The sequence below is a fragment of the Delphinapterus leucas genome, chromosome 12 (genome assembly GCF_059928025.1).
Source record: "Delphinapterus leucas isolate spDelLeu-1000000601 "Yukka" chromosome 12, BTC_Dleu_Yukka2, whole genome shotgun sequence".
NCBI classification, from domain to species: Eukaryota; Metazoa; Chordata; class Mammalia; order Artiodactyla; family Monodontidae; genus Delphinapterus; species Delphinapterus leucas.
Window position 1 is genome coordinate 18,140,175 of NC_143140.1, and position 13,184 is coordinate 18,153,358.

At 37.4% G+C, this 13,184-nt stretch overlaps 1 protein-coding gene across 2 annotated transcripts in view; it reads right to left on the bottom strand.

The window, feature by feature from the left end:
- Positions 1 to 4,988: 4,988 nt before the first annotated feature.
- CDC50A (cell division cycle 50 P4-ATPase accessory subunit A) overlaps positions 4,989 to 13,184 on the bottom strand; it is a 42,201-nt gene continuing 34,005 nt past the window's right edge. For both annotated transcript variants that reach the window (XM_089921749.1, XM_022590362.3), the window contains one exon: positions 4,989 to 7,664. In XM_089921749.1, coding sequence (XP_089777875.1) covers positions 7,471 to 7,664 — 194 coding nt within the window. In that variant the 3' untranslated portion in view covers positions 4,989 to 7,470. The remainder of the gene's footprint in view (positions 7,665 to 13,184) is intronic.

The window sequence follows — 13,184 nt, forward strand, 5'->3', positions numbered from 1 at the left end:
AATACTTCCGGGCGAAGGAGGGACTTGCTCCTAACCATAGAGAGCGGAAGAAAAGAGAGAGCGGCCGGACGGCTGTGGCCGCTCTAGCCGGCGGGCTGTCTCTGCGCCTCGACCTCGCTCTTGAGCCGCCGGTTACCCCGGGAGCGGAGGCTGGGGGTAAAGGAACGACTTTTGAGACTTGAGAGGCAGGGAGGGAGGCATTACGTACTCGTTTAACTAGCTCAGATAAAATTAATGTGAGACCAGGCTATCGAAGAAAATTAGTGTGTGTATTTTGAACGAGAAGACGTAAAACTCTGAGCAACCTTTGAGCCACAGTTTAGAACGCTGGTTTGCCCGAACTCTAAACTGTGAAGCTGGATGAAATACAAAACAAAAAGTATAACTTCTCTTACACGGATACAATCAGTTTTCTCCACTGTTGTGAGGACGTTACTGTTCCGTGTGCTGAGAGTGTACTGTGTAGAGCTGCGTCGGGATACTACTTTTTATCTTGCTGCACCTTTGGGTGCTGCAGAACTCCCCATGCAAGAAGCTCTCCCACAGTGTCGCGAAAGTGTGGAAGCTGTTCACTCGTTTCTCTGAGTCTGGGAAAACGCTGAAAAGAGGGGGAAATTTTAATTGGGGGACCAGAAATGGGAGGGCAAATCTGGACTCCGGAGTCTTGCTGCCTCAGGCTAGCAGGGCACTTTCCATGGTTGGAGTTGCCAGGCACAGCAATTATTGTACAGATACCAACTGTGCTTAAATAATGCCACATTACAAGTGTCTGTTACAAATGGCCACCCTCAAGCGGGTATAAATACAAAAGTATCCACCCTATACCACAGTAAATGTCTGTCCACCTTTTTACAAACTCATAATTATTCCACTGTCATTTCAAATAGAAAGCTGATGATGTACGGGTTCAGCATAGGTGAAATGTGTAGATAAAATTAGTAATATTGAAATTATTATTCCTTCTAATCTTTAGACTTAGACCCACCAAGTTACTTGTTCCCAGTTCAAGTTACTTTCCTCACCGATTTTAATACCTAATTATTTATAAATTTATATAAAGGCTTAAATGGCAAATGGTCAAGAATCAGAACTCTATTTCAATATCATTCTGGTAGTAGTGAAACGCTGGATTGGATATGAGTCACCAGGACAGAGAGTCCATTAGAAGGTACTTATAGTAATCCAAGGAAAAAAGAAAACCTGAAGTCAGTCAACAGCAAAAGAGATGTAGCTAAAGGGATGTAGATAAGGGGACGGGTTAGAGAGCCAACAATGAGGAAGTACCTTCAAAAATCAACAGAATGTAGTGATTTATTGGATTGGGAAGTTGGGGAGGAGAGCAGATTTCTGGCTTAACTCATAAGATGGTTGGTCATACCTACCATTCACTACATCGAGGAATATAAGAGAAACACCAGGCTAGGATGGGATAAGTTCCCTTGATTTGACAGAAGGGAGTGGTCGTCGTTCACTGAGTGCCATTTTTCTATACTTTGTGCTAAATGAGTTTCATCTATCACTTCCCTTATTCCTCAAATCAATATCTGTCAAGTGGGTATTAAAATCCCCATTTTACAGACAAGGAAATGGTAAAGTAAATGATTTAGGGGATTAAATAATCTGAAGATACAGTTTATGTATTTAAGAGCCAGGTCAGCCTGATTCTAAAAACCGTATTCTGAATCTTTCAGGTGCAGATTGATAGTGAAGAGACTACAGTGCAATAGTGGGATGAAAGCCTGGCTGAGGTTGAAAATAGTAATAAAATAGAAACTGCTCTTTTACAAGCTTTGTCGTGAAAAAGGAATGACAACATACCCTGGGGATTAGACCACTGATTCAATTGCAATCTGACATATAATTGTAAGTCTATTTCTTTCTGCACTGCTTGTCCTTGAAACAAAGTGGCATATAAGTCTTGACAGTGAAAGTGATGTATGGTGAGTTCAATCTTCTGGCACATCACCCTGCATAGAAAAGCTTGTGGCAAACAGACAAGCTCCCATTAATGTCACTTAAAGTACATAGTTTTTCAAAATGTACTAAGATCACCAAAAGGTACTTCAACTCTTGGCCCCAAGAGTTTGTTTGTCCTATCACTCCGGTAAAAATGAAAGAAAAGGAATTGAAAGGGTATGAGTTTTTTTTCATTTTATTTTTTTTATACAGCAGTTTCTTATCAGTATCTATTTTATACGTATTAGTGTATATGTCAATCCCAATCTCCCAATTCATCCCACCACCACCACCACCCCGCCATCTTCCCCCCTTGGTGTCCATAGGTTTGTTCGTATGAGGTGTTTTTAGAAACATCACCTTAAATGAATCTCAAAGGCATTATGCTGAGTAAAAGAAGCCAGTTTCAAAAGGTCACATATGATATGATTCCATTTATGACATTCCAGAAGACAAAACTATGGGGCTGGAGAAGAGATCAGTGGTTGCCTGGGCTTATGGGTGGAGGGAAGGGTGACTATAAAGATGTATAGTAAAAGGGAGGTTGGGAGGTTTTGGTACTGCTCTGTATTCTAAAATGGTTACACAAACCTATGCGTGTGTTAAAATTCGCAGAACTGTACACTACAAGTACAAAAAGTAAAGTTTACTGTATGACAGTCTAAAAAACATTTCTTAAAAGACAGCCCAAAAGGATGGCGACCAAAGAGGAGACAGAAAATCAATTTCAACAGATTTCTGGAAAACGGAAAGCAGATGGGATATAGCTGAGCAGGACCAAGGAAGCCACAATCTAAAGGGACTGCAAGGGGGATGGATACCAGTGAGAAGCATGTTGATTGGTTCTAAAACCCCTGAGAAGCTCAGACTTGAAAGCAGAATTTATAGCAAAGAGTGGAATCAAGGGACAGGCCTGAAAATGAGTAGTTGAAAATTATATACAACAGAATGGTCAGCTCCCTGCAATCTCTGCCCTACCCCTCTTGGCCAAATACAGTCTCTCACCTCGGTCACTGTCTCCCACAGGTAGAAGGCAAGAACATTTTTATCTGGAAAAAGTAATGGGAGACAACTAGGTGGAAGGCATATGCAAAGGGATGGGTATAGCGGAAATATGTGAAGTGGAAAACAGAAGCTGGGGTGGAAGACAAGGCAGAAGCAGAGAGTTCAAAGCAGTAAGAGACAGAGCCTCTTTCAACCCCTTCCTTTTGCAGAAGACTAGAGAATTCTTCCCCAGAGAAACTGAACAGTCCCACAGAAAAGGCCTCCAGCCAAATGACTGGCTCCCTGACAGTCATTCCCTAATGCGGTGCTTCTCAAAATTCAGTCTACCTACAGTTGCTGACCTGCCAACTATTTATTACTTGTCTAAGCATTTTATCATGAACAGGAACAAATAATGCACTCAGTGGCATTTTTGAGCAGCACTGCGCTACTGAGGCCATCACTTGTCAAGCACTGCCCACGAACAAAGGGCTTTCAATGAGTTTGGGGGGTCCATTTATACATGATAGATTGCTGAGACTAGCCAGAAATACAAGGAAAGTCACCTACGCGAAAAACTGAAAATAGCTCCAGTAAACAAGAGAGTGAACTAGGAAACAGCAGATCCAACACAGGAGGGTGACAAAAAGAGGGAAGGTGATAATGGCTGAGTAGCTGTCTGAAAAAACCACCTGTACAGATTGGCAGAGAAGGACAAATGCAGAATAGATCTTTCTAGCAAAAACAGGGAATCAGGTTATCAGGTATTTGGGGACAAAAAACCTTCAAAAGACTAGTGATAAGAACAGGGTGGACCTGATAGAAAAGTTGGAAAAACTTTAAGATAGGCTTCCAGAAAGTTATGTTGATGTTAAAAGTGGGGTGATTATTAATTCCAGGAAAAATAAAGTGTACAAAGTATAATCTTGGTGCTCTGCTTTGCTCTAAAGTATACAGTATTTTTAAAGTCATAATTAAACAACCGCTAATGTGTTTATTAAATATTATAACTATATAATGGGAGAAGGGGAATTATGTGTGTTAGCTACATCATCAGGTAATATTATCAAGAAGACAATAATGTCTAAAACTGTTAAATCAAGCAATAGTAGAACAGGCATATAATTTAGATACACTAAGATAAATACCAAAAGTAACAACTTTTGAAGTCAAAGTAATTGTCTCTAGAAGGTAGAAAGTTGGGACAGGTACTGCTGTTTTTCATCATAAGGCCTTTAGATTTTTTTTAACTGTGTACACATGTTACTTTGACAAATTTTACATATATAAAAGAAAATAAGGTCACCATGGTCTGATGTGATTTTAGACATGATATCTATTTATTTTTAAATGATATTTATTTTGAAATTTCAAATGACATTAGGGGAAATGTGATTTTTACGTTTATTGAAGGGGGCATGGGCTAAAAAGGGGCTCTAAAACACTTTACTAGATTATCCAAATACTACAACAAACATTTATGCACCAAATTCTTCTTGAAGCAGCACTTCCTTAGTCCCTCCACCCTCCCCTCAAACTAACCATGTTGGCAAAGAACAGAACTTTGAAGCTTAACCAACAAAGGATGGTACAATAATTCTAAGGCAGTGTTTCCATCAAGACAGGGGGCAAGCAGGCTGAACAGCAGTCGTTACGCCTACCACTCAGCTGCTCCTCTTTGCTAGTCTGGCTTTTCATTTCCTGTGTCCCTGCCCAATTCATTATTTTCGTCATCATTGTCTCTATACCAGTTATTCATTTTCTATTTACCAGAAGTTTCCCTTGATCTAATACCAAATTTAGCCTGTCTGCTTATAACAGGTTATAATCTGACCACTTCTTGGTAAGAACAGATGTTTCTCAGTAACATGCATAAATCCTGCAGTTAATGCTATCAGAGTGATCAACATATTCACATATGGCAATCAAATCTAGGCATGGAAATGTGAAAATTTGGACTCATTGAGCCTGGGCTACAACTTAGTGCTAAACACCTGCAACAACACTGGGGCACTGTTATTTTAGCAAGACACCTGAACATAGCAAAATTAATTTTGTTCATTTTTATTAATACAGAACATACTAACAGAAAGTTATCTTTCAATATAATCAAAGTTACAAATACTGTAACCAAGAAACAAATAATATTCACTTGACTTGACTCTCCTCTTCGTTGAATAATTTTCTATTAGGTAGTACAGATATTTTTACCAATTTACTTTTAAACTGCTTTCTGATTTCAAAGAAATTTCTTAGCTTTTACTTATTAAATAATTCCTTCAGTTGGGAATTTCATATATCAAAATATTTCCTGCAAGTTAGTACATTCTTCAACGCCTTCTACTTAACCTAGTTGTCTTAAAATGCAATATGATTCTTTGAAAGTTGAGTATGACATCAGTGTTTCCAAAAGATCAGCATAAAGCCCATAAGAAAGAAATGTTTTCCTTCCGCCAGTCACAGAGGCCATATGAATGTTCCACATTCTTCATATTCAGCAACAGGAATCGCTTACAGCTCAAATGGCAGGAGACAAGGGAGAACTTAGGCCATCAATGTACTTGTAAAATAGATAAAACTCCAAATATATTTTAAGATTCCGTCTTGGCCACAGATGAGGAAGTGTTGGAAGAGCTCTTCAACTTTTCTGTAGCAGCACCTCTGGTCCCCCAGTTAGAAAAAGAGATGCAGGACGGCAGTCCTTCTTAAGCAGCAGAAACTCAATCTGCAAAGACTGGGAGAAGCCCTCTCCGCCAATGATATACCCCAGAAAATAAACTGCCATGTGCAAGAGGGTCAGTTATCAGAATAAATAACCATATTCTGAAGGACTGATAAAACAAAGAATAGTTTTACACAAAGAATACCCTATGCACTCAGAAATTTCAGGACAATTATACATTAAGTACTTAATGCAAGTAATATTCTATCTGTTGAAAGTCATTATGAACTACAAGTTCTTTTAACTGAATTTCATATTATATAAAACTTAAGAAGTGTGGCACATTTCTACTATTAACCATTACATTATTTGTGTTTTTTTTAAAAAAACATATATTAATCAAAACTGATACATTACCCAGACCTTTTGATTTAAAATATAAACGAAGGAAACCATTACAAACTCCGAATTCCAACAGGCATTCTTCTATACAAACATATGAGTTATTTTAGTTAAAAAAAAAAATAGCCATTTCAACGCAATTAAGCCACCTCTGATTAAGACATACATTTCATGCATGTGAAACAATAAGTTTACATTCAAGAATAAGTTCCAAAGCAAACAAATTACAGCATTTACTCAATAAGGAATATTAAAAATAATTCCAGTTAATAGAAAATAAAATAACTTCAAGCACATATAATTTATCATGTACATACTCCAAAATCTCCAGAATTTAATTAGGAAATTTAAAGAACTTCTTTTTAAAGTACATCTTAGAAAAACCAACCAAAACAATCGGTGGCTTAACTAAAGAGAATGTGCATACATGTTCATCCTTGACCTATATGTAAAAATTGAATGAAATATAGGGGAAATGAAGGTTACTGTTTTCCAAAATTGCTGCAAGATAATATTAGTACTTAAGTCAAAACACTTACCTGCAAGATAAAAACAGCTTGAGGTATTTCCAATGCTGAAGCAAATTTCTTAATGTTAAATACCACAATGAAAACAGTCTCCTTTGAACATTTACATCTGGTTGACAGTTGAGGCAGAAGATAAAGGTCGGCCAAGAAGCTTTCCAAGCTCACCTATATTCTTTCATCCCTTATGAAGTGTAAGCTTCAAGGGAAATGGTCACATGTAAAAACATCAAATGAGATGGGTTTCCTGACTGCAACATCTTAACCAAATGGAAAGAGGAATTTTAAATCTTCCTACCGGAGACCTACCATGAGCATTAATTCCTATTCTAGACAGGTAAATAGGTCCTTTGAAATCAAATCTAAGCTTGACAAAGAACTGTACTGGATAAACTGAATACATGAACCACCTCAACAAAGATGGTACTTTAAGCCTTTACACACGACCTGTGAAAAGGATGAAGTGTTTTATTTAGATTTGGTCTTTCTTCATCTTTTTGTAACTATGAATCCTAAAGGGTTAGCAAGTCATTATACTCACACATCTTGTAATCACTTTCTTCACACAATAGGCACACATATACAGTATCATATGTCAATATAATATTATCAACACAGCATAAACATTTAAGCAGCAGACGCATTTCACATGAAAGAGGCTCCATGCATCATACGGACTGTCCCATCAGAAAGGAGACATAAGAATGCCATTTCAGCGGTTACAGTGTTGATATGATCAGTATAGCGAATTTGTTTTATACCCGTCATATATTTTCATAAGTCATCCATAAGGAAGAAGCAAAGGACAAAGACAGCTTTAAAAAAAAAAGTTATGTGCCAACTTCAAAAATGACATACTAACCAGACATCAGCATTTGAAAGCTAGGTTGAATAGGACTGGCCTTGATGCACATGCAGTAAATTTGTTTTCAAAATATAAAATTAAATGGTAATGTCGGCAGTATTACTACTGTTTCTATATTTATGATTAATTACTAGCAGTACAACTCCCAGAAGGAAGGAGATGGATCCAATAGCGATGTAAGCAATCCCCAAAAATGGATTTTTTCCTCCCATCCATGAAATAGTGCTCAAGATCATCCGTTTTCGTCCATCAAATGAATGTACAGGGTAATCTGAAGAGTGTATAGGAAGACTTTTCCATGTCTAGTTACTTGATTTTTAAAATACAACTTAAAAAGTTGGCATTTAATGGCTTGTAATTCATTGGTAAAATTCTACAATACACAGGCACCTTACTCATATGTTCTGAATCACAAAATAATTATATAATTATTATCCAAAAGGATTGATTTCACAAATTAAATGTTAGTAGTAAAAGCCAATATAGAGACAAGATGAAAAGGCAGAGGGCTATGTACCAGATGAAGGAACAAGACAAAACTCCAGAAAAACAACTAAATGAAGTGGAGATAGGTAACCTTCCAGAAAAAGAATTCAGAATAATGATAGTGAAGATGATCCAGGACCTCGGAAAAAGAATGGAGGCAAAGATCGAGAAGATGCAAGAAATGTTTAACAAAGACCTAGAAGAATTAAAGAACAAACAGAGATGAACAATACAATAACTGAAATGAAAAATACACGAGAAGGAATCAATAGCAGAATAACTGAGGCAGAAGAACAGATAAGTGACCTGGAAGACACAATGGTGGAATTCATTGCAGCGGAACAGAATGAAGAAAACGAATGAAAAGAAATGAAGACAGCCTAAGAGACCTCTGGGACAACATTAAATGCAACAACATTTGCATTACAAATGTCCCAGAAGAAGAGAGAAAGGACCCGAAAAAAATATTTGAAGGATTATAGTCGCAAACTTCCCTAACATGGGAAAGGAAATAGCCACCCAAGTCCAGGAAGCGCAGAGAGTCCCAGACAGGATAAACCCAAGGAGAAACATGCCGAGATACACAGTAATCAAATTGGCAAAAATTAAAGACAAAGAAAAATTATTGAAAGCAGCAAGGGAAAGACGACAAATAACATACAAGGGAACTCCCATAAGGTTAACAGCTGATTTCTCAGCAGAAACTCTGCAAGCCAGAAGGGAGTGGCATGATATACTTAAAGTGGTGAAAGGGAAGAATCTACAACCAAGATTACTCTACCCAGCAAGGATCTCATTCAGATTCGAAGGAGAAATCAAAAGCTTTACAGACAAGCAAAAGCTAAGAGAATTCAGCACCACCAAACCAGCTCTACAACAAATGCTAAAGGAACTTCTCTAAGTGGGAAACACAAGAGAAGAAAAGGAACTACAAAATCAATTAAGAAAATGGCAATAGGAACATACATATCAATAACTACATTAAACGTGAATCGAGGAAATGCTCCAACCAAAAGACACAGGCTTGCTGAATGGATACAAAAACAAGACCCATATATATGCTGTCTACAAGAGGCCCAATTAAGACCTAGGGACACATACAGACTGAAGGTGAGGGGATGGAAAAAGAGATTCCATGCAAATGGAAATCAAAAGAAAGCTGGAGTAGCAATACTCATATCAGATAAAATAGACTTTAAAATAAAGAACGTTACAAGAGACAAGGAAGGACACTACGTAATGATCAAGGGATCAACCCAAGTAGAAGATATAACAATTATAAATATATATGCACCCAACATAGGAGCACCTCAATACATAAGGCAACTGCTAACAGCTCTGAAAGAGGAAATCGACAGTAACACAATAATAGTGGGGGACTTTAACTCCTCATTTACACCAATGGACAGATCATCCAAACAGAAAATTAATACGGAAACACAAGCTTAGAATGACACAATACACCAGATAGATTTAATTGACATTTATATGACATTCCACCCCAAAACAGCAGATTACACTTTCTTCTCAAGTGCACACGGAACATTCTCCAGGATAGATCACATCTTGGGTCACAAATCAAGCCTCAGTAAATTTAAGAAAACTGAAATCATATCAAGCATCTTTTCTGACCACAACGCTATGAGATTAGAAATCAATTACGGGGAAAAAAACGTAAGATACACAAACATGGAGGCTAAACAATACGTTACTAAATAACCAAGAGATCACTGAAGAAATCAAAGAGGAAATCAAAAAATACCTAGAGACAAATGACAATGAAAACACGACGATCCAAAACCTATGGGATGCAGCAAAAGCAGTTCTGAGAGGGATGTTTATTGCTATACAAGCCTACCAAAAGAAACAAGAAAAATCTCAAATAAACAATCTAACCTTACACCTAGAGGACCTAGAGAAAGAAGAACAAACAAAACCCAAAGTTAGCAGATGGAAAGAAATCATAAAGATCAGAGCAGAAATAAATGAAATAGAAACAAAGAAAACAGTAGCAAAGATCAATAAAACTAAAAGCTGGCTCTTTGAGAGGATAAACAAAAGTGATAAACCATTAGCCAGACTCATCAAGAAAAAGAGGGAGAAGACTCAAATCAATAAAATTAGACATGAAAAAGGAGAAGTTACAACAGACACCACAGAAATACAAAGCATCCTAAGAGACTACTGTAAGCAACTCTATGCCAATAAAATGGACAACCTGGAAGAAATGGACAAATTCTTAGAAAGGTATAACCTTCCAAGACTGAACCAGGAAGAAACAGAAAATATGAACAGACCAATCACAAGTAATGAAATTGAAACTGTGATTAAAAATCTTCCAAGAAACAAAAGCCCAGGACCAGATGGCTTCACAGGTGAATTCTATCAAACATTTAGAGAAGAGCTAACACCCATCCTTCTCAATCTCTTCCAAAAAATTGCAGAGGAAGGAAAACTCCCAAACTCATTCTATGAGGCCACCATCACCCTGATACCAAAGCCAGACAAAAATACTACAAAAAAAGAAAATTACAGACCAATATCACTGATGAATATAGATGCAAAAATCCTCAAAAAAATACTAGCAAATAGTATCCAACAGCACATTAAAAGGATCATACACCATGATCAAGTGGGATTTATCCCAGGGATGCAAGGATTCTTCAATATACGCAAATCAATCAATGTGATACACCATATTAACAAATTGAAGAATAAAAACTATATGATCATCTCAATAGTTGCAGAAAAAGCTTCTGACAAAATTCAACACCCATTTATGATAAAAACTCTCCAGAAAATGTGCATAGAGGGAACCTACTTCAACATAATAAAGGCCATATATGACACCCACAGCAAACATCATTCTCAATGGTGAAAAACTGAAAGCATTTCCTCTAAGATCAGGAACAAGACAAGGTTGCCCACTCTCACCACTATTATTCAACATAGTTTTGGAAATCCTAGCCACGGCATCCGGGAAGAAAAAGAAATAAAAGGAATAGAAATTGGAAAAGAAGAAGTAAAACTGTCCCTGTTTGCAGATGATATGACAGTATACATAGAGAATCCTAAAGATGCCACCAGAAAACTACTAGAGCTAATCAATGAATTTGGTAAAGTTGCAGGATACAAAATTAATGCACAGAAATCTCTTGCATTCCTATACATTAATGATAAAAAATCTGAAAGAGAAATTAAGGAAACACTCCCATTTACCACTGCAACAAAAGGAATAAAATACCTAGGAATAAACCTACCCAGGGAGACAAAAGACCTGTATGCAGAAAACTATAAGACACTGATGAAAGAAATTAAAGATGATACCAACAGATGGAGTGACATACCATGTTCTTGGATTGGAAGAATCAATATTGTGAAAATGACTACCCAAAGCAATCTACAGATTCAATGCAATCCCTATCAAATTACCAATGGCATTTACAGAACTAGAACAAAAAATCTTAAAATTTGTAATGGAGACACAAAAGACCCCGAATAGCCAAAGCAGTCTTGAGGGGGAAAAAACGGAGCTGGAGGAATCAGACTCCCTGACTTCAGACTATACAAAGGTACAGTCATGAAGACAGTATGGTACTGGCACAGAAACAGAAATATAGATCAATGGAACAGGATAGAAAGCCCAGAGGTAAACCCACGCACCTATGGTCAACTAATCTACGACAAAGGAGGCAAGGATATACAATGGAGAAAAGACAGTCTCTTCACTAAGTGGTGCTGGGAAAACTGGACAGCTACAAGTAAAAGAATGAAATTAGAACACTCCCTAACACCATACACAAAAATAAACTCAAAATGGATTAGAGACCTGAATGTAAGACCGGACGCTATAAAACTCTTAGAGGAAAACATAGGAAGAACACTCTATAACATAAATCACAGCAAGATCTTTTTTGATCTACCTCCTAGAGTAATGGAAATGAAAACAAACAAATGGGACCTAATGAAATTCAAAAGCTTTTTGCACAGCAAAGGAAACCATAAACAAGACGAAAAGACAACCCTCAGAATGGGAGAAAATATTTGCAAATGAATCATCAGACAAAGGATTAATCTCCAAACTATATAAACAGCTCAGGCAGCTCAATATTATAAAACGAACAACCCAATCCAAAAATGGGCAGAAGACCTAAATAGACATTTCTCCAAAGAAGACATACAGATGGCCAAGAAGCACATGAAAACCTGCTCAGCATCACTAATTATTAGAGAAATGCAAATCAAAACTACAGTGAGCTATCACCTCACACAGGTTAGAATGGGCATCATCAGAACATCTATAAACAACAAATGCTGGAGAGGGTGTGGAGAAAAGGGAACCCTCTTGCACTGCTGGTGGAAATGTACATTGACACAGCCACTATGGAGAACAGTATGGAGGTTCTTTAAAGAGCTAAAAATAGAATTACCATATGACCCAGCAATCCCACTACTGGGCATATACCCTGAGAAAACCATAATTCAAAAAGACACATGCACCTCAATGTTCACTGCAGCACTATTTACAATAGCCAGGTCAGGGAAGCAACCTAAATGCCCATCGACAGATGAATGGATAAAGAAGATGTGGTACATATATACAATGGAATATTACTCAGCCATGAAAAGGAACGAAGTTGGGTCATTTGTAGGGATGTAGATAGATCTAGAGACTATCATACAGAGTGAAGTAAGTCAGAAAGGGAAAAACAAATATCGTATATTAACGTATATATGTGGAACCTAGATAATGGTACAGATGAACCGGTTTGCAGTGCAGAAATAGAGACACAGATGCAGAGAACAAATGTATGGACACCAAGGGGGGAAAGCGGCTGGGGGTGGGGGTGGTGTGATGTATTGGGAGATTGGGATTGACATGTATACACTGATGTGTATAAAATGGATGACTAATAAGAAAGTAAATAAATAAATAGGAAAAATAACAAAATAAAAGCCAGTGCAGTTTACAAGCAAAAACAACTAAAGTGTTATATAATTTCTCATTTCTTAGATATTTCTGTTCTCATTACACAGGAGGGGTAAAAGGTCTGTAATGTGAAAATATATTTCAGATAAATAGCAATGAAACCCATAGAGGAAAAAGAGCTTGACAGACCAGGAGAAAAAGGAAGAATGAAGAGATTAGGGGTCTCTATGAGCTCAAAGAGCACATGTAGCAAGAGTGTAGTTATGAGAGTATGGGACGACTCAGCACAAGGTCGAAAAGCATGACAATGAAGTTTTACATTAGTGATTTGGAGCAATGGTGAAACTCACGGTGTGACACTGGATTGACGACTAA